Source organism: Rhinopithecus bieti, unplaced genomic scaffold (assembly GCF_001698545.2).
Source record: "Rhinopithecus bieti isolate Rb0 unplaced genomic scaffold, ASM169854v2 scaffold_20477, whole genome shotgun sequence".
In the NCBI taxonomy this organism is placed as follows: domain Eukaryota; kingdom Metazoa; phylum Chordata; class Mammalia; order Primates; family Cercopithecidae; genus Rhinopithecus; species Rhinopithecus bieti.
The window spans coordinates 2,031,590-2,057,978 of NW_016810038.1; the positions used below are offsets into that span (position 1 = coordinate 2,031,590).

Genomic DNA, 26,389 nt, shown 5'->3' on the forward strand with positions numbered 1-26,389 from the left:
CGGCGGGCGCGCTCACTGCCCAGCTCCCCCGAGCGCCGCCAGAAGGCCGCGGGCGCGCCGGGCGCTGCATGTCGGCCGGGCTGCAGCCGGCAGCTCCGCGTGCGCTTCGCCGACGCCCTGGGCTTGGAGCTGGCGCAAGTCAAGGTGTTCAACGCGGGAGATGACCCGTCGGTGCCGCTGCACGTGCTGTCGCGGCTCGCCATCAACTCTGACCTGTGCTGCAGCAGCCAGGACCTAGAGTTCACCCTGCAGTGCCTGGTGCCCGATTTCCCGCCGCCCGTCGAGGCCGCCGACTTTGGCGAGCGCCTGCAGCGCCAGCTTGTGTGCCTGGAGCGTGTCACTTGCTCGGACCTTGGCATCAGCGGTACGGTGCGCGTGTGCAACGTGGCCTTCGAGAAGCAGGTGGCTGTGCGCTACACTTTCTCAGGCTGGCGCAGTACCCACGAGGCGGTGGCGCGGTGGCGCGGGCCCGCAGGCCCCGAGGGCAAGGAGGACGTCTTCACCTTCGGCTTCCCAGTGCCACCCTTCCTGCTGGAGCTCGGCTCCCGCGTGCACTTCGCGGTGCGCTACCGAGTGGCGGGTACCGAGTACTGGGACAACAACGACCGCCGAGACTACAGCCTCACGTGTCGCAACCACGCGCTTCACATGCCTCGCGGGGAGTGCGAAGAGAGCTGGATCCACTTCATCTGAGTCACGCGAGGACCGGCCACGTGGAGCCTCCACACCTAAGCTGCGCCTCCTGTCATTTCCCTTCAGGGCTCTCACATCTATCCGGTTGTTCTTCACCACTCTGCAAGTCCTCTGACCTAATTTTCTGTGACAAGGTCCCCTGGCAGCGGCCCATCCTGTCTTCTACTTGAAACGTCTGAGTCACTTGGTCTAAAAAGTAGCCTCAGGTGGCCAGAAGGCCGAGTTGTGTAATGAGTTGGGGCAGGGTGGTGGGGTAGGTGCATGGGAGGGTGGGCCCTCTGGGGAGGCCCAAGCAGCTTGTTTTGCAAAGGCCCAAGTTCTCCTGCTAGGAAAAGCTTTTGCATGTGCCCTGAATGTGTCTCTGTAAACATAGCTGTTAGTTATTATTGTGATGTTGGGACCGTTAGCCCATAGCGGATGCCTCCTCAGGAATATTCTCGATTTAATAAGCTAAAAAAAAAAAAAAGTTCTGTTGTGTGTTTGTGCCCACAGTAAACAGAATGTACAGTGTGACCCACATCATGGTCCCTCCAGGCATTCCTGCCCCAGGACAAGGAAAACCTGAGACCACATCTGATTGCCAATGGCTGTCTTCTAACCGTGGGAAACTATTAATAGGCAAGAAATTTCTGCTTTATCAGTCATCACACAACCATTCCTGGGCATTGAGACTGTCCTGGTTAGGCTGTGTGTCTCCTACTTCAACAGCTAGGGAGGAGGGAAAAGCTTCAAACTTTTAAACTAGCAAAACAGTTATTTCTCTACATTCACAATTCTGATTTCATGTTATTTCTCTGTACATGTTTGATCATTATCAGGCCATTCTGTTTAAGTTTTAACCTTCCTAAATATTTTAAGAAATCTTGCCTCAGTTGTTTCAGTTTTCAGGTGACTAGAGAATTTCAGGCAACAGTGCCCTTTGCAATTACCTTTTTGATGATTATGGTGACTTTTTATTTCTTGTTAAGCATCAGATGTCAGCATTCATCTTTTGGGAGTCCAGTTACAAGGTGGAACTAGAAGGTGTTTTCAGCAATAGCCAGAGCACTGGAGGAAAAATAATTGACAAATACTTATACTTTTAAATTGTTTAGAGCTGTATTTATATACATCATGTTTTATCAGGTACCCACCAACTTTATATTTTGTGCCTTCAGATAGAGTTTCTAACATTTTCTAGTTTGTCAGTTTTAAAATATTAAATTCTTTTATGTTTTTAAACCATCAACCAATAAGTCAAGACCACTGTCCCCTGCTGAATTAGGCAATCGCTTAAAACTCCAGAGAACTCCAGGCTGAGGAGTTCTTTTGGTGCTCAACAGTGGTCTGACAACAGGTGCTAGAATTAAGGTGTAGGGGGAAAAAAAAAAGCCAAGAAGGACAAGATCTCCAATTTCTGAAGTTTGTTTATGATACAGTTGAAACAAGTCTGATCAATTTTATACCTGTCACCAGGAAATTAACTCTAAATTTTTGAATGCTTGTTGGCATCTGTCAAATCAATACTGAAAGGATGCATTTCGGCTTTTAATCAGTTGGTTCTGATCATTGCAACCTCTGTGCTCTTATAATTCAAAGAACAGGGATGGCTTTCTTTTGGTATCTTTTGATCTAAGAACACTGAATTTTGACTTAAAATATTGTGACTAAATTGCACAATCTCTGGCTATTAGCACTGTTCAACTACATTGACATGCAAGAGAGAGAGAAGCCTGGTTACATTTCCTGCTATTTAACAAACGGTCCAATTAGGTCAGCAAGCCTGTTAGGGCCTTGGCTGCTATGCCCCTGGTCCCCCAACAGAGAGCAAGACAATTGTCCGGAGAATGTAGGTATGAGTTAAGAGCTGCCAGATTTATTTTATTTAAAGTCATGTAGAGAATCTCATAATCTATGTGAAAGTCACTTGCCAAAAAGGTTCTGGTCATGAAATATCAAGTAAATGTTACATATTTAATATAAGTGAACCTCCTTGTGCCTTTTAAAAACTATCAACATTATGAAATTTAAAAGCTTAAATGTATTTGCCTAGTTGATAAAGAAGCTGTGGAACAGCTGAAGGAGAACTTTCAGACCCTAAAACAGTTATACTGCTTAGATGGTAAAATTTTCTAGTGGACTGTGCAATTGCTGGGTTGTCTCCCCAAACATATTTTAATATGTTATTTAAAATGATTTTACCCAAGCCTAAATATTAAAGTATATATGCAAAAGTAGCTGTGAGCCATTCTATTATGCTGGAGTACATTTTTCTTGTGGCCTAATTACAGAAAACCAAGCTTTAGAAACTTCTTGTTTAAATCATTTCACATGCAAGTCTTATCCTTTCTACAACACTGATAAATGTAGAGCCTTGGCAAAAATTAAATAAATTTTGTCATTGTGCCTCAGCTTCAGTAGCAGAGTTGTTGCATATGTCTTTGAGAAAAGGAAATACAATTTTATATGCCAGGTCAGCATGAGACATGAAATAAGCTCTAGAGGAATACAGGGAATGTGATCATTAATGTGCTTCTCTTGCAACAGTTAATGACACTCTGTAGGCAGCAATGAATGTGTGTCTGCCTTCCTTCCGGATCATGACCCTCACCTAAGTACAAAGTCTTGCACATGGGGGAAGAAAACTTACTTTTATTTTGTCTTGCCTTATTTGCTTGGCCACAGTGCTAAGTGCTTTAAATCTGTGATTTCATTTAATTCTGAATGTTATGCTACCTGGGAGACAATGTCCCCTTTTTCTTAGCTGAAAAGAATAAGGCTCAGAGAGGTTTAAGTACAGCCATAGGCCACATAACATTTCACTCATCAGGGGACTGTATATATGACAGTGGGTCCATGGAATTATACCAGTGTTTTACTGTATCTTTTCTGTGTTTACACAAATACCCTTGTGTTACAGTTGTCTACAGTATTCATTACAGTAACATACTGTCCAAGTTTGCAGCCTTGAAGCAATAGACTGTACTATATATATATATACCTGAGGTGTGTAGTACACTATACCCCGTAGGTTTTTGTAAGTAAACGCTAAGATATTCACACAATAGCAAAATTGCTTGAGGAGGACACCTTTCCCAGAACTTAGCCCTATCATTAAGCAATGCATAACTGTAATTCACCTAAAGTCCCATAGCTGGTAAGTAACAAATTGAGCATTCAAATCTACTTCAAAGTCAGTGCTCTCTCTACCTGTTATATGACATATAGAATATTCCAAATAAATGCTTGTTGATTCAGAAAGCTGAATTAATTGAAAGCCAAATTTTGATATTTCTCGAGACAAGGTCTTGTCCTGTCACCAACGTTGGAGTGCAATGGTGCAATCATAGCTCACTGCAGCCTCCAGCTCCTGGGCTCAAGCAAAATTCTCCCACCTCAGCCTCTGGCATAGAGTAGCTAGGTGCACAGGCGCATGCCACCACGCCTGGCTAATTTTGTTTTTTGTAGAGATAGGCCCTAGCTATGTTGCCTAGGCTAGTCTCGAATTCCTGGCCTCAAGCAATCCCATCAACTCAGCCTCCCAAAGTGAAGGGATTATAGGTGTGAACCACTGCACAGTTTCCAAATTTTGATTGTAATTGATAAGATTTTTCATGAAACGCCAGTCTAAAACCTAAAAAAAAAAAAATTAACAGTAAAATTAGTGATATCCTTTTTTTCTTCCATGTTGTGGTTTACTGATGTTTACTAAATCCGCAGGCTTCCTGAACACATGAAGCAATAAAAAAGGCTCTATCACTTTTCTTCAACTAAAAAGCGGCAAGGTAAAAAATCATCACTATTAATTTTTGAAGTGTATTGGGAAAATTCCTGTATGCAACTCCATCATGAAGGAACTTAAATCTACTGGCGGAAAACTAGGTGTGAAAATAATTATGCAAAATTGTCGGGTCACAATTTTGAAACACTCTACAATCTTCTTACATTTTGTGTTATACATTATTAATACTTAAACGTATGAAGAATTCAAAAGCATTGAAAGCTTTGAACATATAAAATCCCCTCAAATCCCTGCGTACACCTGTGTGCCTTAGATTGCATGTGTAATCTATCAGCTCTGAATTAAAAAACTAAGATATCAAAATTAAGTTCAGCAGGGGTGGTTACAAAGTTGTCAAGAAGCTGGTAATTCTAACTAAGCAGAATATTTAAAACACCTCTGAGAGCTTAATGTGATTTGATCTGCTCTGGTCCCCAACTGAGTTTTGAGTCTATTGCCTTGTGTTTATTTTTTTCAGGTGCTTTCCACCTCACATTTAAATCCTAATCCCATATTTTCAAACAATTAGTGCCTTTTAGATAGGAAATTAAAATGTTATTAATTATAATTTTAATTTTTTGAGGATACCTATAAAAAGTTTAACTACACATACAATTCAACTTTTAAAAATTTATCCGATACAAATGTTGATTAATCCAAAGGTGGTTTGCTGCCGTATTATTTGTAATAGAAGTGCAGCCTCATCAGTGGAGGCTTGAATTCCTCGGATGAAGTTAATCCACATGATTAAATAATTACGAAGCTGTTAAAAAGACCGAGCTGCATCTCAGTGCACGTGGAACAGTTCCCATCTCAGAACGGGAGCACGGGGAAAACACCCAGAAGACTGAACGCCGAACACCGACGCCCTCTGCGAGCCAAGAGGCAAGGGGACCGTTTCCCGGTTGTGCTTGTCTCCAAAGGGCTTGCGTTTTTTTTTTACAGAAGCACCCGCTGGCTGCGTAAGTTAAACGGATATCTTAAATGGAAACGTCTGAAAGAGCCTAGGAATACGCAGTTGGGTACCCAGCTCAGCACCCCGTCCCAGGACCTGCGGTCCCTCCTGCCCTCCGGCACCGGCGCCCAGGCGACCCTGCGTCCCCTGCCGGCAGGAGCCAAGCCTCACCCAGAAGTCGTCTGCCCGGCGCCTGGTCCCCGAAGCCCTGGTCCCCAGTCTGGCTCGCCTCCGCAGGGCTGGCTGGAGCCCCGGGTCCCAGTGGCTCTGGGGACGCATAGCTCGGGGATGGGCTCCTCCTAGTCTTGCCCGCGCTTCCGTCCCTTCCTGCTCGCCTGTCCCGGGGCCAGGGCCCTAGTCAAGGCGGCGCGTCTCCTCGCTGGCGGTGGCGACTCCGCTCGCGGGGCGTTCATCAGGAGAGGGCAGCCAGGGAGGATGAGGCCGAAGCGCGGGGCCAGCCCGGACCCACTAACCTGAGGGTCCGGCCTGAGCCGCGCCCGCCGCGTCCCCCTTGGCTCAGGCCTCGGGCGATTCCGGCGAGCGTTGGAGGGGCGGGGTTAGCTAGCTAGCGGCAACGCCGATTGGACGCACTAACGACCGCACCTGGCGGGGATTGGACGGGCGCTTCCCGCCTTCCGCCGGCCGCCTGAGGCGCTGCGGCGGTCCCTGAGGGGCAGAGTTGCGACGCCGGGCGGCATCGGAGGCGACTCCACCGACACTACGCGGAGGCCTCCTTCTGCCGGCAGGTTGAGCAGAGTGTCTGGGTGGGCTTCCCCGACGGCGGGGCACGGAGGGAGGGTGCGGGCTTCCGCTTGGTCTTCCAAGCCGGCAGGCGAGAAGCTTCGGACGGTTGAGGTGGAGCCGTTGTGGAAGCTGCCGAGGGGGAGGGGGCGCGGTTCTGCGGCCACTGGGCGGAGGGGAGGCGCCGGGGCGTGGGCCGTGCAGAGTTCGTGGCGAGGGTGGCTCGGGTGGGCGCCGGCCCTGGGCGGGATCCCTTTGGTGCAGGATCCTGTTGGTGCAGGCGCGAGGCTCCCCATCAGCACCTGCCTCGCCAGCCTCGGCCTCCGGGATGGGACCTGGGCGCTGGGAGCCGCCCCGCGCGTTGGCGACTCTGTCACGGTGGCTGAGGCGCGGGGCGGTTGGCAAGCGGGGAGCGGGCCTGGGGCTGCGCGTGTCGCCGGCGCGAGGCGGCTGAGGGAGAAGCGGTGGCGCCGGGAGCCCCCTGGGGGCCGCTCCTCGCCTGCCTCCGGGGCACCAGCGTTGGGTGGGGGTGGGGGGGGGGTTGGCGCTGCGGCCTGGGGCGCGTCTAGGGTGTGTGTGCTGTGTTGGTTCGGGGTGACCCTTGGAAAAGGGGTCACCGGGCGGGCGATGGGAGCAGGGACTTAGGCTTCGGCCTCCCTGTTGCCATTGCCAGTTCCACTTGGGGAAAAAGGGAGTGCGCGCACAGCGCCCGCCCGCCCCGCGCCGGCGGTCCCTGCTCCTCTGCTCTCTCCCGCCCCGCGCCGGCGGTCCCTGCTCCTCTGCTCCTCTCTCCCGCCCCGCGCCGGCGGTCAGTCCCTTCTCTCTCTCTCCCTCCCGCCGCCTCCACCTGCGGCCTCTCCTCGCGGCTGTGAGGCCGCCAGTCCCTCCGCGCAGCTGGGCCTGGCGCGCCCGGAGCGGCTCGGTGCGTGACACGTGGCTCCGCGTGCGGCCTCGCCCCAGGCTGGCCCAGCATCTGCCAGCGCGGTGACGTCTCCTTTTTTCTTGTTTTTGTTTGCTTGAGACGGCGTCTCGCGCTGTCACCCAGGCTGGAGTGCAGTGGCGCGATCTCGGGTCGGTGCAACCTCCGCCTCCCGGGTTCGCGCCATTCTCCTGCTTCAGCCTCCGGAGTAACTGGGACTACTGGGCGCGCCACCACGCCCGGCTGATTTTGTGTGTTTAGTAGAGACGGGGTTTCTCCATGTTGGCCCAGCTGGTCTCGAACTCCTGACCGCAGGTCATCCACCTGCCTCGGCCTCACAAAGTGCTGGGATTACAGGTGTGAGCCACCTCCCCCGGCCTACATTTTTATTTTAGTCATGATGGGAGGAGGAGGACGCCTTCCCTCCCCTTCATTCGCCTTTAATGTCTTTTTGGACACCTTAGCTCTGTTGGTTACCATGGCAGAGGGGACTTTGAATAATCCACTCCTGCTTGCGTTCATTCAGCAATTTTTCCTTTGGGGGAAAATCTTTACCTCCCCCATCTGCCAAATTGTTTTGTTTGTTATTGTTTTTAACCGTAACCACTTTATCTGCCTGCAGATGCACAGTTATCCTCTTACTAGTTTTTTGTGTTGCTCGCTAACCAATCCCCCAGTTCGGTAAACGGGGGCTCAAAACCTGCTTACTTGACACATAAGTCCTCGCTTCTCTTGAAACATTATTATCCTGTTCTCGGTTTCCGAAGTCGTTCTGTTACATAGTAGTAGTTCCTAAAGATCTTTTAGATTGTTTCCTCTTGAGGCTGGAAAAATAAGTGTATAACTTTTGTTTCTTTTTAGAGTTAGCTTTCTCTTTCATTTGCAAATGTTAACTTGTTTGATATTGTAGATGGTGCTGTCATTTGACACTATTGTGGCCTGTATACATTCAACTTTGAGGCGTGTGTATGTGTGTGTAACTGGATTATTCAGTTTGCTTTCCTTGGTTTGTTTTTCCCCGACTGACTTCATGAAAAAGTAGATTAGAAACTAAAACCATCTTGTTAGCTTTATGTGCCTCTTTGTACTTTTTTCTGTGCTGTAATTAATGTCTCAGGGCACTTTGTAAAATACACTGCTTCAAATTGCTTTAGTTGTGAAAACAGATAAAGCATAAGCTAATGGGCAAGCCTGCCTCAACAGTTGCTGGCCCTAGGGAAAGAGTATAAATGGAGACAACACATTTTAAGTATTTAAAGTTTTAAATCAAGTTTTCAAATTGTAAAATAAAATAGTCTCAAATTTCACAAACACACTTTCACTGCATCAAAATAGAAAAATAGATGTATGGCTATTACTATTATTGAGACAGGGTCTTGCTCTGTCGCCGAGGTGGGAATGCGGTAGCGTGAACATGGCTCACTGAAACCTGGACCTCCCACTTCAGCTTCCTATTAGCTAGACCACAGCTGCGAGCCACCAGGCCAGGCTTTTATTTTTGTAGAAATAGGATCTCACCATGTTGCCCATGCTGGTTTGGAGCTCCTGGACTCAAGCAATCATCTTGCCTGGGCCTCCCACAGTGCTAGCCACCAACATTACAGTCATAAGCCACCAGCCAAGGCTATTATTTTTATGACTGAATCCTGAAAAGTATCAAAGATAACTGAATGCATTTATTACGGATATCTGATGATGGACTGGTAGTCTCTGAATAAGTGATAAAATACTTACATAATTCATAAGTTACTATATATAGTTACATTTTATTTTAAAATCATAATGAAGATTTTACTTACTTGCTGTTGACAGCCATGATCTAAGGGTTAAAACTATAATTACTCAGAATGTGTTATACTCAAAATGTACCAAATTTGGGTTTATATCACAAAATAGATATAAAAAGTATTTTTCTTTAAAAAAAATTCTTAAATATTAAAATTCTCATAGAATTGTAATTAATGAATAGTTTCCTTAAAATTTTAACACTGGAATTGCTTATTTTTGAATAATTATGATATTAAATATTTTATAACAGTACATTTATTCACTATTTTAGTGTTTGCTTACTGTCTACTGTAAAGAATCCATATCATGTTCACATAGTTTATGTCTAGATCTACATATATGTTAATATGGATTGCTTGCTACTACAAAATGTTCCTCAGCCACCGTGTGCTACTGTTGCAAATACTGTGCACTAATTTGCTAGTATTTCTAGAGTCACAAATTGGAATAAAAAGAGAAGAAGATGGGCATTTGGCACTGTTAAGAAGTATCTTATGCAAGAATCAGCTGTATTCTTGCTTTGCAGGGGAAAGATTTGACAATATCTCTTTTACCTAAGCACTTGCTTACATGCTATCTTTGTTCTGAAGCAGAGACTAAAATATTAGCATTAGCATAATCTGTAAACTTTCTTTGTATTCAATTGTGGCTTCACACTGTCCGACTTAAGTATTGTTTTTTTATTATGGAAAATTCGAATGCATAAAGTAAGCAGAATAGTGTAATTAATTGCAGTCCCCTTCTTTCATAGGCATAAGCAAAGGAAGTGTTTCTCAGGGGCCTGAAGGATAGAGTTATGAGAATGAATAATGTGTTCATGGTTATAGACTTTCTGGGGGTACGGCTGAGTCCTGGATTTTGAGCTCATAGAGATGCCTGTGTGCTCCATAATAAGAGAGAGAGTGAGAAAGAGATTGCACTATGTAGAGCGCATAGCAAGGGCCCCTTTTGCTTTGTCCTAATGGTAGTGGTGATTGAAAGGGTATGTATGAGTGTATGTTGAACCTTAGGAAACAAGTTAATTTAATCCATTGTATTCTCAGTCCAGACACCATGCTTTACTACACTCCTCTAAATAAAAAATTAAACAATTAAAATTCTTTTTTTTTTTTTGTCTTTTGGTCCACTTTATTCCCTATCCCTAGGGTTGTTTTCTTTACTTGTGCGAATCATCCAATGTTCATATGCCCAGTATTTGTATCCTTCTTTAATAAAGTACCCTCTGGTCTTACACAGACACACACATATCAATAACAGTCGTATAAGCCTTTATTAAGTATATTTTAGGTTTTACATAAATAATTTCTATTATCTCATTCTGCATTTTTTTTGTGTGTGTTATATTGTGTTTGAGATGCACCGTATTCTGAGATACAGATCTTCATTATATTCAGCTACTGAATTCAGTTGCATCACTCACCACATTTCATGCTTATTTACCTCCTCCCCCATCACACTGACACAGGCAATTTGTTTCTTGATATTGGAAGAAATGCTTCAGTAAATATTTTTATATTCCCTTTGTACTTTTGAGTTTCTCTAAAGTGTAAAATTGAAGTAGAACTACTGTGTCATATGGTATTCCAGTTTACATTTTTACCCAATGCTATCAAACTCTTCTTCAAAGTGCAGTTATTTACTTCCCACCAGGAGTATATACATGATTTCCAATTTCCTTTATTCCCACTGTGACTTGGTAGTATCAGTCTCTTTAGTTTTTGCCAATCTGGTGGATGGTGGAGAGGGGACTGGTTGTTTTACTTAGCATTGGAGGTAACATTTTCATTTCTTTATTAGCCAGTTGAGTTTTATTTTCTGAATGACCTCTTCTTATTTTCCATTTTTGCTGTTGGGTTATTGCTTTTTTCTCTTTGATTTGTTAAGTTCTTCATAATAATTCTTTTTATATTAATCCTTAGTCTCTTATTCCATTGCAAATGTCTTCCTAGTATGCTGCCTTTCTTTTATAGTGAGGCACAAAAAGTTAAAATCTATTACTTTTTATGTTTTGTGCATTTTGTTTTAAATTCTTTCGTGTTGGAACATCTTAGTGATAGCCTCATCTATTTTCTGCTAATAGTTTTTAAACATTTACTTTTTACATTTAGGTAGTTAATTTATCTAGACCTTATTTTTTATGGCAAAGTAGATTTCTAATGTTATTTTTTCCACATGCCAGTTCACTTTTTCCAGACCATTTATTGACCAGTTTACCTTTCCCTGATTTGCAAAACCATCTGACTCAAATATGAACTTCCAACATATGCTTGACTATGCATTTTAATTCTGTTTTGTTTTATTGATCATTTGTTTTCCATTATTAATACTTCACTGTTTATAGTTATTTCTTGTGATTTTGTAATATGTTTTAATATCAAATAAGGTGATCTTTCTTTGCTATTTTAAAAGTTATTTTAGTATTAGAGCAGCATTATTCCTCCATACACATTTTAAAAGAATTGGCCAAATCTGTCAAATTATTATTTTGTGTTTTTTACTGGAATTGCTTTGAAGTTTAAAAATTCAGATATTTATTTTAGTGAAGCATTGATGGTTTTATAATGTTAAGTCCTTCCATTAATGAATAGGAACAACTCCATGTATTCATATCTCTTGTTAAGGTCTTTGGTATATTATCTTCATAAAGATCATGTTTCCTTTTTTGTTAGATTTATTCATTTTAGTTTTCTATATTAAAAAATTCAATTGTCTGATTATTGCTAATATAAAAAGGAATACTATAGATATTTATGCTGAGCCTTGCTGGAATCTCTCAAAGGTCCTCTGACAAACAGCATTCCTCTTTCTTCCTGGGTTCTGACTAAGTAGGAAAAAAAAGGAACCTTCATTAGTCCTATATTGGCTAGGTTCATGGGTGTGAGTTTAGGTTGTTGGTCTAGTGAATTTGCTAATACTGAGCTCCAGAATTAAGCAAACTTATTGCCCGAGGCACTGCAAGGTGGTCGAGTTAGACCTTTCCAGCCCTGCATTTTTTACCTTCCACCCTGGAAGAGAAAGCTTACTGTATTGACTCCATAGAAAAAGGACGAGCAAAATGTTGACTTTCTCACAGGGGTAGAGCTTCCAGAAGGAACAAAACTGAAACAACATGAAACTCCTCTTTCAGTTTTCATGTGAAAAAAAGGGTGCAGTTGAGCTGAACCTGGCTCATTTTCTTTCCCAAAGTTACCAAATACTTCCAACCCCTCTGTGGTGATGTAAGTTAAAGGAATAGAGAGAGGCCAATAGTATTACTCAGCCTTTCTTACAGAAGCTGGGAGTAGGGAAAAGGTATTCTTCCTCTCTAACATTTCCTAGCTTTTTGTTCACTTAATTATTAACCTGTTTTTTGGAGGAGATTTATCTGGATGGTTCTTTTCCTTTCTTCACGAGGCCATTACCTTCTTTTGGGTATTCTCTTTGGATTGTGGAAGAACTTTAGATGTTGACCGTGGAAGATTCTGCTTTGGGGTTAGAACAGAAGATTAAAATTAAATTTTAATTTTAATTAATCATAAATGAAAGGCAGAAATGTCATTGTTTATTATACTTCCCATTCCAAATTATCTCTAGATATATGGTAGAGCCTTTGATGTACTGTACTGAATAAAGGTATTTGGCAATACATAAAGATGTTTCAGCAGTAAAATGCCAACAAATTTGAATATAAAGATCTTCTGTTTTGAACATCTCAGGGAACATTAAGGTTGAAAGATTAAAACCCTTTACAAGTTCAAGACCGAGGACTGAAAGATTTAAATGTCCAGAATCATTTTTTTTTTTTTGTGCTTCTGAATTTAAAAGTCTAAAGGCCAAAATTTTTAAGTTAAAGTCCCAAATACGCATTCTCAACAAATCTTATTATGTTCAGATGCAGTCAGATTCTTTGGTGGAGTTGGAGTTCTTTCATCAGCTGTAGCTTGAGCTGTCTTCCATGGAAAGGAAGTACCAGTTATATGTTCTCAGAAACTATATTAGTTCAATGCCAAAGTTCTGGTATACATTATCTTTTAAAGCATTCAAAAATTAGTAGTACATTATGCTTAGCACATTACTGGACCTGTTTCAACACAGAAAAATTGCCAATGCTTGGTCCCTGTTGCAGTAATTTCAGAAAATAAAAAATTTCTATTACCTAGTACTTAGCACTGCCAAAGATTGATTGAGCAGTCTCAGTGGTATGGGGGCAGGGGAAGAGAGTAGCCTGAGATGATGGTCTTCTTTTCTTAAAACTTTCCAGTAGACCAATCTCTGTTGGTTATCCAGAATCTGACTTGCTTCACTTTAATTGGAATGGAGAAAATATTTCAGCAAGAGGCTAATTTTGGCACTACATTTGAGGAATGTTTCTATGATTATGTCATCCTGTGATGGCATTTGCTGCCTTATGTGCAGAGGTAACCTGGTCTGCCCTGGTTACTAGCTCGTATTTGACATGTTTTCCTTCCCCATCCAGTACATTCAAAACCTCAACTTTTATTTCTTCTTTGAATCCCATGTTTTTGGCATTCCAGTACTGAATTAAGTTTGGGCTTTATGTAGTGACTGTTATGGGTTGAATTGTGTTCCCCTAAAAAGATACGTGAGATTCTAATTCCCAGTATCCCAGAATGGAACCTTTTCTGGAAATAGGGTCTTTTGCATTTAACAGAGTTAAGTTATTAACTTGTTAAGTTATTTAAGTTATTAGGGTGGGCCCTAATCCGATATATATTTATAAAAAAGGGAAATTTGGATACCGCTATGCATAGAAGACAAGGTGAAAATTAAAAGGAAGAATACCATGTGATAAAGGAGGCAGAGACTGGATTTATGCTGCCACAAGTCAAGGAATGTCGGCAGCTACCAGAAGCTTAAGGAGACAGGAAAGATGCTTCCTCTAGCACTTTCAGAGGCAGTATGATCCAACTGACCCCTTTATTTCATACATCTTGTCTCCACACTGAGATAATTTCTGCTGTTCTAAGCCATCCAGTTTGTGGCACTTCGTTAAGGCAACCCTGGAAATTAATACAGTGACATGGAGTCCACACATAGCTGTGAGCAAACCTTTTTCTTATTGTTACAGAAGCAGGTGGCAAAATTCCATCCCTTTTGGAATTTCTCAGATTTATGAAACCTGTCTTACAGCAGAAGGTTCCTCTTCAATCCATATTTGTTTTGGCTGCAGACTCTATCCCAACAGATTCCTGAATGGAAGCTGCTTTTGTTGCTTCTGAAGTTTGTTTCCTTAATACTAGGAGGTGGGATTAGGAAGAATTCTGAGCCTATAGACAAACATAAATTCAGAGCTATTATTTCCACAGTTCTCTGTGAGGTTTTGACAGACTAGTGAAGTTTTAAAGCAGGCATATTGTGTGCTTCACATAATCTAAATGAACACTCATGAACTTCTGGTTTTCTTAAAAAATGAACTCTAACAGATTGATAATCAATTATAGTACCTACATGCATTTGGGAGAGGTAGTAGTCCCAGTAATCCTCTGTTGGATGGAGAAATCTTACCTGTATTTAAAACATTTAGGAATCAATGATGTTAATTATAACCTTGTTACCAGGGCAATACATTAACCAGTGAGGCAACTAGTCAGAGTTATAGACTCTTTTGAAGGTGGAAGGTCAGAGGCTATGACATTAAATAGGCTGTGGTGCCAAAATAGGATCCTTTTGTTCAGTTCATATTTCCAAGAGTATGTTTACATTAACTGATAACCAAATAACTTAGTAACCGTTGTGAATATTCACACAAGTGAATAAAGTATGAGAGAGAAATATTTTCATCTCTGTGGCCTGCCTTGTTCTCTAAATGATGTTTTCCAACAGAGTTCTTTCTTTTGTTAAATCCCATGCTCGTGGATTGAGAAAATCAATAGGTTATTTTATTTTAAGTTCTGGGCTACATGTGCAAGATGTGCAGCTGTGTTACACAGGAAAATGTTTGTCATGGTGGTTTGCTGCACCTGTCAACCTGTAAATGTTGATGCATGCCTTAACTGTTTTTCCTGATGCTCTCCCTCCTGCCGCCCCACCAGGCCCCAGTATGTGTTGTTCCCCTTCCTGTATCCATGTGTTCTCATTGAACAATAGTTTCTAATTTTAAGGTTGTCCAACTTAGCAGTTGTCTTTTATGGTTAGAGTTTTTTTATAATCTTGCTTATTGCTTATTTCTTATTACATGGTCATGAAGATGTTCTAATATGTTCTAGAAACTTAATTGTTTTCGATTTTCGTTCCACCTGGAAATGGTGTTTGCGTATGGTATGAGATGGTTGGTATGAAGTAGTGAGGTTTTGTTGTATTTCTTATGAACATCCAGTTGAACAGTATAGATTAATTGTAAAGATTATCTTACCCTTTCCTTACTGCTTTGTGTTCTACCATTATTGTAAATCAGGTCATGTGTATAGGTCTGTTTCTGGATTCTCTTTTCAGTTCCATCTGTGTTGGACTTTTATGTTAAATCCAACAGTAATAGAGTTTTATTAGCTTTCTTTTGGTTAATGTTTGTGTGGTAGATATCTTTTCTTTTTATTTCCAACTTTTTTATAGCCCTTTATTTAAGGTATATCTCTTAAAAGTATAATTTTGGGCAGCATATAGTTTTAAAAATGATTAACCTACCCGACAGTTCAACTTTTTTCTTTTAATTTTGTGGGTACATAGTAGGTGTCAATACAGTATGTGAGATGTTTTGATACAGGCATGCAATGTTAAATGAGCACATTATGGAGAATGGGGTATCCATCCCTCAAGCATTGATCCTTTGAGAGCAATCTGACTTTTAATTGGAGTTGTAGGGGAGGCAAAACTTTACCTCTTCCCTTTTAGAGTTAAATTGACAGATCAACTGGAGAAAAGCACACAAATTTCTTTAATACAAGTTTTACATGACACAGGATCCCTCATAAGAAAATGAAGACCCAAAGAAGTAGTTAGGGTCAGTCAGTTATATACTGAATTGGACAAAGAATAGTTAAGTTGTGAAATAAGATAAGGCAAAGAAGATTTAGGCTAGGGTAGTTAATTGGGTGGAGAAATGACTAGGAAGATAAGGGTTGGTTTAACAAAGTTTGGTTGTACAGATTTTCTTGATTTTTAACTTTCCCCCCTTGATTATAAGATTACTTCCCTTTTGGTATAGGGAGGACATCTTTCACATGGGAATTTCATTTCCTGCTTTTAGGAAACAATTAAGGTCAGAATGACTATTTAAAATAGTCAATATGTCAGATCAGCATATTGGGAGGGTGACATATTCTTACCTCTTTAGAGTATTTAATATATTTTACTTTCAATGTAATTATTGATATGTAACTTTTAATCTATCACCTTACTTTGTGTTTTCTGTTTTTCCTTCTTGTTCTGGGTCTCTTTCTGTCTCTCTTTCTGGATTGATTAAAATGAAAACATTACAGCCTCCCTCCCCCACTTAGCTTAGTAGTTATGTATTCTTTCACTGCTCATTTAGTGGTTACCTTGGAAATGATGACGTGCATTCTTTTTGTTTATTTTAGAGACAGAGTCTCCCTCTCTTGCCCAGGCTAGAGTACAGTGTTGTGGCCATAGCTCACTGTAACCTCCAACTTCTAGGCTCAAGCAATTTCTCACCCCAGCCTCCAGAGTAGCTGGGATTACAGGCGCACACCACCATACCCAGCTAATTAAAAAAAATTTTTTTGTAGACATGGAGTCTTGTAACATACAATATTTTAAAAAACATTTCCATAATTATTAAAATGAGATGGTAAAAACATCATCGGACTTTATTATTTATAAATGAATAATACTATCAGGCACATGGTTCCTCTCAGAATGACCTTTAGTACTTTGCTCCAAAAAAGGCAGGCAAATAATTACGCATATTCTACAAAACAAAATAGGGATACAGAGCTTTGAGGATGACTACAGCAATGATTTGCATTTTCTTGACCAAAATAATGTTAATTCCTTAGGTGTTCATGGCAGGGAGAATAAATGACCTCTATCTTCGATCCTTGTCAGAAACACACCAGATAGGATTGTTTGAAGTGATTTAATCTATTTTTGGTCCTGTTTTCATAAGCATGGAATCTCTCTTTAGAACCTGGTAGATACTTTGTTAGCCATATTGCAATATATTAATTTGTGGCAGTTATTTATATTTGCACCCCATGGTCTTTAAGGATCCAGATAACTTTGGGAAAGTGAGGTCCTCATTAATTTCAGCATTCAACCAGAAATTGGGGGTTCTTTCTTTCCTGAACACTCTCGTGGATATATGAAATCTGTTTGGGTTATCTTTTTCTCACACTTTTCCTTCATATTTTGATCCTGTTCATTGTTAGCATATCTGTATATCCCTTCTTGAATATTAATAGTCCAAATTTCATGTACACATTAATTCAAGAGGTTTTTTTTTTTTTCCTTGTTCTCAAAGGTGGAACAAGTATAGCAGGGAATCACTGGAATGGGAGATCCAGGTTATTCTTTTACTAGCTTTCTGACCTTTTGGCAAGATATTTGACATTAATTTAAGTAATCTATAAAAAGGAAGAGCTTGAGTAAATGATCTTCAGGCTTTTCTCTGGAAAATTCTTTGATCATATTCAAATATGTAATTTTATAAACAGGTAAATGTTTAGTGAGGAAGTTAAACAATATTGCCTTTGGTATAAATAACATGCTTATCTATGTGTGTAAGATATTTAAACTGTTAAACACATGAAACAGATTGTGAGATACAGAAAATATATATTTTCTTTTATAGGTGTTTATTTTGTCTTGCTTTTTTTTAATGAAGTCAAAATGCCAATAAGACCAGATCTCCAGGTATGTAGTCCTAGACCAAAAGTATTTGAATTCTGAAAATCACTTTTGTTTACTTATAGGTATTCAGTGCTATGTTTTAGCAATGACAAAGCTTACATGTTTTTATGAAATGGTCAAGAATAAAGTGTCCTTTCATGTATTCAATAGATGTTTGCAAAAGCTATGTTAAGAATATTTATAAAGTATTAAAGATGCTGATTCCTTATACCTTTTACATTGAAAAGAATTATGCATTGATTCATGCATAATTTATGCTTGGATATTTTTGTATTAAGTTTTAGAGATTAAGATACTGTATATTTAGGTAAAGTGTAAGTGTTAATCATCTATTCAACATGCATGTAGTTCACAGCCAAACCTGTTTAGTGATCAGGTTGTAGTGTGAACATTTGTTATTAATGAAGTTGTACTTTAATAGCAAGGATGGCAGATTTTATTAAGGTTATAAATATTATATAATGGTAATGCTTAAGTTATGTTAGTCGGCATAATTTCTAAAAGGTGCTTTTGCCTGTCTTTATGCATTTTTTTCTTTACTGTTTAAGCCCTGTTAAGAGATTCGTAGTCAGGTATACTAGGCTTTTATTCATTGTATTAAGTATTAGTTACTTTAAAGTTTTTTTGATTTTTTTCATCAAGTTTCTGTTGAGTTTGACATAAAGATGAATTTGGTAATAAAAGATATGAATTGGAAATACTAGTAAAATATTTTTTAATCAGTCTTATTGTCAAAGAAATGTAATTTCTAATTCAGTTGTTCCAAATTTAATAGTGGCCATATTTTTTAAAAATAAGTGAATTAATAATTTGAGTTCATTTGAGAGTTTTCATGTGGAAACAGTTCTCAAATTACTAGATTGCATAGGTAATTAATTTTGGTTTTGATACAATATGTGCCATTAAATATATTTCTCTAGCAGTTGGAAAAATGCATCGATGATGCTTTAAGAAAAAATGATTTCAAACCTTTGAAAACACTTTTGCAAATTGATATTTGTGAAGATGTGAAGATTAAATGCAGCAAACAGTTTTTCCACAAGGTGGACAACCTTATATGCAGGGTAAATATTCATTTTTGGTCAATGGTTGTTACAATTATTAGAACTCTAGTTTTAGAAGGAAGTACTCCATTAGAAAAAAATGAATAGAAAGGCTTGGGCAAGCTCAGTTATGATTATATAAATAAATGCTTATTTCACCATTTGCTTATTTTTGTTTGTTTGTTTGAGGAATTTCAACACATTGGAATGTCATTTCCCAAATAAAAAATACAAAAATATGTGTTCACATGCGCTTTACTATCAACTGTGGCTGAAATTGGGTAAAAAATACTTCAGCTCTTTGAAGTTTAAACAAGATGATAGATTTTTTTAAAAAACCTATCAGTGTATACTTGATGTTACATAGACAATGCCTACTTCTGTCAAAACTAAAACATAAAAAAACACCCCAAACTTTAAATTTAATTGATCATATTTAAGGCATTTTCTTACATGATAAAAGGTGATTATTGATAATCCCCCCCAGTATCTGAGATTCCTTATGAATCCAAGAAATTGAATAAAAGTTTCTTGTTTCTGTTAAATACATGGAGCTTTTTAGAATGGAAAGTAGCTAGTTCATTGTATCATAGTATAAAGTTTCTTGGATTTATACAGATTTCCATTTTTGTCCTGAGTTTGTCATTCCCTGACTGTATGACTTTGGGCAGGACACATTCTTAAACCACATTTTCATCTGTTGCAATATAGAGATGATTAAAATGACCATCTTTCAGGATTTGTGAAGATTAAAATATGTGTGCAATGCTCCTTGTACAATGTCTGCTTCATACTGTTTTGTGTTTACAGAAATTTTAATTATAGCTTTTATTTCAGGAACTTAATAAAGAGGATATCCACAATGTTTCAGCCATTTTGGTTTCTGTTGGAAGATGTGGCAAAAATATCAGTGTATTGGGGCAAGCTGGACTTCTAACGATGATAAAACAAGGACTAATACAAAAGATAAGTATAGAATATGTAACATATTCATGTGAATGAAATATTATAAAAGATACGCTTTCTAATAAGAAATTATCCAAATTGTTGAAAAAAAATTTAGGAACTTTATGTACAATTTTGGGAACAAAACATTTCTATAACTTGTGATATATGTTACAAATATAAAGATCACAAGGAAACTGTACAAAGACAGACTCCTTGATAATCATGTGAGTTTAAGCTCAAGTCCTTTACTTGCTTTATTAACTCTCCAACTCTTCTTATTCTCTAACTTCATTTTTGTTTTTATATTGTTTATCTGTCTCCCATGCTAGAATGTAGGATATTTATTTTTGTCTGTTTTGTTCATTGCTACATTATTGGCACCTAGAATAGTATCTGAGATGTATGTACTCAAATATCTGAATTGATTAAGGTAAAATAATATGAAAACTTTTCATATAGTAACAATATCAAAAATGGTCTAAATTGTGATGATAATTTACTTCTTTCTATTATAATAAATGTACCCTAACTAGGAATTTGAAGGGGAAATAAGGATCTTCTACATGGAATCAAGATTAACTTCATCTATTCCCATTTTAAACAATGGGAAAAGATAGTTTAAAACAAAAAAAAGATGTTTAAAACATGAATTTATTTTGATACAGTACTAAAATTTTAGTTTTAGTGTGTCTTTATTCCTAGGCTTACTGTTTATACAAAGACAAGTACATTCTTAAAATTATTAAAATGAAACTCAAAGTAATAAGTTCATTCCTCTTTTACATGGTTGCCTGGTTTGAAAATCCAAGGAGATTATTCAGAGTCAAGGAAATTCAAAAGATGAAGCTGTTCTAAATATGATAGAAGACTTAATTGATCTTCTGCTGGTAAAAATCACATTGATTACACTGATGTTTATAAAGCATGTGTTTATTTAAAAAACAATTTATGATCTCTGTGCCCTGAGCCTAAAAGTCACTAACAGATTGGTTGGTGCCTTGGTTGGATTGGTCTGTTCAGATTGTATAAAGCATTTATTCTGGTAAATATAATTAAATGGTTAGTTAATAAAAAATAAATATGCTATGAGTTAAAATGTAATCTGTCATTTCAGTACCATTTGTAATGGTTTATAATATTGTAATGGTTTGTAATATATAGTAACTTGTAAATTAAATATTATTCACTTTTTTTCAGGTCATACATGATGTCAGTGATGAAGGTATAATAAACACTTATTTTCTATTGGAACAATAAATTACCGTTAGAGCTTTAGTATAATTTTACAATTCCCACAGTATTGTCCTAGTATTAAGAACCCATTATCTGATTCAAGGATCAACAAACTTTTCCTGTAAAGGGCCAGATAGAAATATTTTAGACTTTGTAGTCCAAGAGAAAAACAATTAAGAATATTATGTAGGTACTTGTATAACAAGAAAGAAAAACAAATTTCTACAAATAATTTATTGATGCCATTGAAAATATAATAGTTGTACAATTTTTTGTAATATAGGTCTACTAATAAGGAAACTTGCATTCTTTTTGTGAGAGAATAACATTTCAATTAGGGTTCAGAGTTAGTGTTTTGTTTGCAAAATTGATTGTAAATGTTCATTTGTTAATCTCTATCTGTAATGAGGTTTTATGTATGTCACATTAGAAAATGGCTTTTCATGCAGACAATGCCAAATACTGGTATCACTGCATGAGCATGCTTTTAATTGAGCGTGTTCATCACTTGAAAGGCATTAATAGAATTGTTAGGTTCTTAACATTTGCATTTTAGAATGTCATTGCATTGCAGATTAATCACTTCCAATTGAAGGTTATGTGGAAGCTTCCCAATTGCACAATTAAATGAATTTTGAAATGTGGAAATTTCCTTAGTACTTACAACAAAGCCCAGAAACACTGCTAGACCTGTAGTTGGAGTTTGGAAAAAATATATCCCCTGCAAATTTGTGTGGTAATGGAGATGTTGCTTCCTGTTTTAACTTTTGACAGTCTGTGAAGTGTATAAAGCAGCATAGCATTACTTGCCTTTCAGATCACCTTAGTTATCAGAATGACTTCATTGCAGTGTTAAGTACATGATACAAGCATTATTTTGTCTTGTAATTTTGTGCCCAATTCATTTAGAAACATTGTCAACTCTGCAGCCAGTGTTAATTACCAAAGCCATTCAGTATTCAACAATAAGGGTTGAGGATAGTTCTTGTTCAGAAAAATTTCAGTCTTGGTGCTGGATATCAAAAAGTCACAATAAAACCCCACTGCCATTGGACTGCTATGTGGTAGGGAAAGTTGAATACTCAACTTCTGCTTCTGACAAAAATTCAAATAACTGACCATGGCTAAATTGACAAGAGTGAGTGATGTTCACCTTTGACAGTACTGTTTCAGTAAAACATGATAGATTCAAATAGTTTTCACAGAGCACTTGCTGGTGAGTAATACAGTCATGCAAAAACAGGCAGTGAGTTACATTTAGTTTGTGGGCCATAGTTTGCCAACCTTTGATCCAATGGAACAATTTTTCAATAGTAAATTGAGAATACAGAATATGTTACTACTTACTCTTTGACTTGTGGCCTGCTTGTGCCAAGCAATCAGATCCAAGTTATTTTAGCTCTGTGTTGATTGAAGAAGACTTACCTAGGATTGGTCAGTGAGGGTGGTGAATTATTTATAGATAAAGTACTTGCTGCCTTCAGAGCCAAAAAGTTTTAAACAGATTGCCATTGATTTAAATAATAATTAATCCTGCCTCTTCATTGATTAATTTTGCTACATAACAATGTTCTTTAAATTTTTAAGTTTTTAGGGAAAAAACAGTCCTAAACACCAGCAATTAATTATAAAGTGATCCACCTGATTTTTAAAGTAAATAATTGTATCTTTTCATCTGAGTACTTTTTTTCTTTTTATGTAGTCACTTTGGAAAATTGTACATTTGTCGTTACAGTATTTCCATTGTTTAAAGTTATTTTTAGAATTTGCATTATGAAACAGCATGTACACATTCCTCTGAATATACTTAGTATTGATAAAGCCTCATCTTTCAAAAATGCGTTTACCTAAAAGTGGCTCACATCATTTAGAACTTCATTGGGGTTAAGATGTGTTGGTCTTAATGGGTATAAAATTTTGATGTTTAACTAAAATTAATGAGGTCGGTTTTGGTAAAAGCCTCAGATTTGAACTTTTCAATTTTGAACTATGTTTACTTAATCTAAAAAGAAAATACCTCCTATGTGCCTGCAGTTAGAAACTAGATCTAGAGTTGTCCCTTGACAGTATTAAAATCGGTCACATTTGTTGAATGGTGTTTTTTGCAAGGCCAAATAGAATTAGGACTTAATTTCATTCTTTCTCATCCCAAGCCCTATTGGGCCTTCTTCTGGACTGCAGTAGTATATCCTTTCCGCTAACTCTTTATTTATTTTTATTTTTTGAGACAAGGTCTCACTCTGTCACCCAGGCTGGAGTACAGTGGCACAATCATGGCTCACTGCAGCCTTGACCTCCTGTGCTCAGGTGATTCTCCCACCTCAGCTTCCTGTATAGCTGGGATTACAGGTACCTGGCTAATTTTTGTACAGACAAGGATTTTGTCATGTTGCCTAGGCTGGTCTCGAACTCCTGGGCTCAAGCAGTCTACCCACCTGGGCCTTCCAAAGTGCTAGGATTATAGGCCTGAGTTACCATGCCTGGCCCCTTTCTGCTAACTCTTATAAGAAAAGACTGACAGTTGAGAGGATTTGAAATGAACATTTATCAATAATTTAACACTTTTATTCAGGTAAAAAACAAGTAGTGGAAAGTTTCGTACCTCGCATTTGTTCCCTGGTTATTGACTCAAGAGTGAATATTTGTATTCAGCAAGAGGTAAAGTCATTTATTTGTTTGTGTTTTAAAAACTAAAAATGAGAAAGTGAAGAAAATCAATAGCAATTAAATTGAAAATTTATTTCATCTAGGACTAAATTACTTACCTTGGAGTATATTTCTATCATCTCAACAATCTATTGCCTGACATATTTCCTAAATAGCTACTGAAAATTTATAACCATATGGGTTTTATGTATGCATATAGCTCAAATGGAAATAAATTATACCATCCAGATTTTCGGGTGCTTAAGTAGTTAAATGCTAAAATAATCTGTATTAGTATATTTGTGTACATGTACTATAATCATAAGAACAAAATTAATAAAGTAACATTTTTGGCTTCCTCAGATCTTATAATGGAGTTAAAATAAATATAACTTTTATTGCAAAAAGTACAAGTGCTTTAAGTACAGGAGTCATGTTATATTCTATTTTGATATTCTAGTTTGTGTTGTTTTTATATTCATTATTTTATACTTTATTATTTTTATTTTTTTGAGAGAGTCTTGCTCTATCTGCCCAGGCTGGAGTGCAGTGGCGCAATCTCAGCTCACTGCAACCTCTGCCTCCCAGGTTCAAGTGCTTCTCCTGCCTCCCTCCTGAGTAACTGGGATTACAGGTGCGCATTACCATGCCCAGCTAATTTTTGTATTTTTGGTAGAGACAGGGTTTCACTATGTTGGCCAGGCTGATCTCGAACTCCTGACATCAAGTGATCCACCCACCTTGGCCATCCAAAGCGCTGGTATTATAGGCGTGAGCCACCATGCCTGGCCTGTTTTATACTTTATATATTCTTTCCTCCATCCTACTCCATTCCCGTAATAAAACTCAGTGATTAAGAAAAAATTAGGCTTCTAAGTTTATGTGCTTAGAGTATTTCTCTAAATAGTGTTTCACTGAATATAAAGTTAATGCATTATCTTTTTTTCTTTTCTAGATAATTAAAAAAATGAATGCTATGCTTGACAAAATGCCTCAAGATGCCCGGAAAATACTCTCTAACCAAGAAATGTTAATTCTCATGTAATAATTTGTACTATGTTGTTTTTATTCTTTTTTTTTTTTTTTTCTGAGATGGAGTCTCGCTCTGTGGCCTAGGCTGGAGTGCAGTGGCGCGATCTCGGCTCACTGCAAGCTCCGCCTTCCAGGTTCATGCCATTCTCCTGCCTCAGCCTCCCGAGTAGCTGGGACTACAGGTGGCCGCCACCATGCCCGGCTAATTTTTTGTATTTTTAGTAGAGACAGGGTTTCACCGTGGTCTCGATCTCCTGACCTCTTGATCCGCCCACCTCGGCCTCCTAAAATGCTGGGATTACAGGCGTGAGCCACTGCGCCCAGCTGTTTTTATTCTTAAAATCAATAATTTAAGAATGTTTTATAAGACAGTAAGACAACCATGAGTTTGCATTAATAATGAAACTGATAAACTGTTGCAGCTTTTTAATATAATTTAGTATATGTATATAATTTCTGCAAAAGTCGATGATATTAGCCAATTGTAAATTTTAGTGAAGTTTCTTTTCCTCCTAAACATGTGGAATTCCTATTTAATTGATACTGGTCCATTTTATAATCTGTTATTTTAATTCACAGGAGTAGTATGGGAGAAAGGATTTTAGATGCTGGAGGTAAGTATGTCTTTTCAAAATCTAAAATTATTCCATATTTATGAATAGCAGATAGTATTTTTTAATTAAAATATTAGCATAGCAATGGGAGACTGAGGGAATTATAAATGTTAGGTACAATTAAGCAATTTTTAATAAATATAAATAAAATTTATCTTTGGGACAAAAATAATTTATGACAGTAGGCATTAGATACATACAATTTGTACCTAATGGTAGACTTATGAATAATATAATAGCTTAAGATAATAGCTTAAATTAATAGCTTAATAGCTTGATTAAAACTTAAATTAATAGCTTAACGTAATAGCGTAATATAATATCTTAATTTTTCAATAGACCTGAACTACTTGTGCTAAGAAATTCCTCAGACAGTATTTTATGAAATTAGGATGTCTAATATTCTTGGTATTGATGTATTTGTTTTTAAACAATGTGTTTATTAAAATAACTTAAAATTTATTTTCTAAGCTTTTGTGAATGAATTTTAATATGGTGATTTACATGTAGAATAAATCATGGTTTAAAGTACTGTGGGATAACTGTAAACATGTTACACGAGAGGAAAACAGATTTTGTAACTAACAGATAACTGTATGGGTTACTTCGCATTTTATGGCAGTGTCTTTGAATATTTAGAAGTCTCAAATTTTTAAAACATTTTACGTATTTCTTCTGTTAGCACACTTGTTATTTGGGCTGTGTTAATTCTTCAAATCGTGAGATTTCTAATCCATATGAAGAAAATATTAATAGGTTAATAAATTACACTAATATATTCTTATTTCTCTTGTTTTAATATCTTATAAAACATCTGGTCTTTTATGAACTTAATTTTCATAATTGTAAATCAAACATTAACTATTTTTTTAATAGATTATGACTTACAGGTAGGCATTGTAGAAGCTTTATGTAGAATGACCACAGAAAAACAAAGGCAAGAACTGGCACATCAGTGGTTTTCAATGGATTTTATTGCTAAGGCATTTAAAAGAATTAAGAACTCTGAATTTGAAACAGTAAGTTGTATAACAATAACAGAAATTTGTGAATTTTTAAAAATTATTATAATTTTTTAAAAGTATTTCTCTTTTAAATTAGGATTGCAGGATATTTCTCAACCTTGTAAATGGCATGCTTGGAGACAAAAGAAGGTAAACTTAATGCAAGATACAACCATTTACTGATAAAGAACTAGAGCTCAAGAGTGAG

At 38.1% G+C, this 26,389-nt stretch overlaps 3 protein-coding genes and 1 long non-coding RNA gene across 9 annotated transcripts in view; 2 read left to right on the forward strand and 2 right to left on the reverse strand.

The window, feature by feature from the left end:
- Positions 1-3,084, forward strand: part of PPP1R3D (protein phosphatase 1 regulatory subunit 3D) — a 3,629-nt gene extending 545 nt beyond the window's left edge. The window contains exon 2 of the mRNA XM_017891221.1: positions 1-3,084. This exon is cut by the window's left edge and continues 16 nt beyond it. Within this exon, the coding sequence (XP_017746710.1) occupies positions 1-693 (693 nt within the window). The 3' untranslated portion in view covers positions 694-3,084.
- Positions 1-5,978, reverse strand: part of FAM217B (family with sequence similarity 217 member B) — a 15,231-nt gene extending 9,253 nt beyond the window's left edge. Inside the window, exons 1-2 of one of the 4 annotated variants that reach the window (XM_017891214.1) lie at positions 5,580-5,978; positions 1,623-1,740 (exon numbers count right to left, since the gene is read on the reverse strand). The gene's annotated coding sequence lies outside the window, so the exon portion shown is untranslated. The remainder of the gene's footprint in view (positions 1-1,622; positions 1,741-5,579) is intronic. The other 3 variants (XM_017891213.1, XM_017891215.1, XM_017891218.1) reach the window with 3 other exon arrangements.
- Positions 5,979-6,011: 33 nt separating this feature from the next.
- SYCP2 (synaptonemal complex protein 2) overlaps positions 6,012-26,389 on the forward strand; it is a 66,070-nt gene continuing 45,692 nt past the window's right edge. The window contains 12 exon segments of the mRNA XM_017891212.1: positions 6,012-6,172; positions 17,603-17,664; positions 18,582-18,725; positions 19,542-19,670; positions 20,436-20,448; positions 20,451-20,539; positions 20,850-20,874; positions 23,458-23,543; positions 24,487-24,572; positions 25,143-25,177; positions 26,054-26,196; positions 26,279-26,331. Of these exon segments, the coding sequence (XP_017746701.1) occupies positions 17,641-17,664; positions 18,582-18,725; positions 19,542-19,670; positions 20,436-20,448; positions 20,451-20,539; positions 20,850-20,874; positions 23,458-23,543; positions 24,487-24,572; positions 25,143-25,177; positions 26,054-26,196; positions 26,279-26,331 (827 nt within the window). The 5' untranslated portion in view covers positions 6,012-6,172; positions 17,603-17,640.
- Positions 11,437-14,360, reverse strand: LOC108541645 (uncharacterized). Of its 3 annotated transcripts, XR_001889012.1 has the most exons (5): positions 14,305-14,360; positions 13,985-14,123; positions 12,992-13,138; positions 12,199-12,317; positions 11,437-11,677 (listed from the first exon to the last, which is right to left on the reverse strand). It is a non-coding gene; the product is annotated as an uncharacterized LOC108541645 (long non-coding RNA). The 3 variants fall into 3 exon arrangements; XR_001889011.1 differs by lacking the exon at positions 12,992-13,138; XR_001889013.1 differs by lacking the exon at positions 12,992-13,138 and having other exon boundaries at positions 12,199-12,320.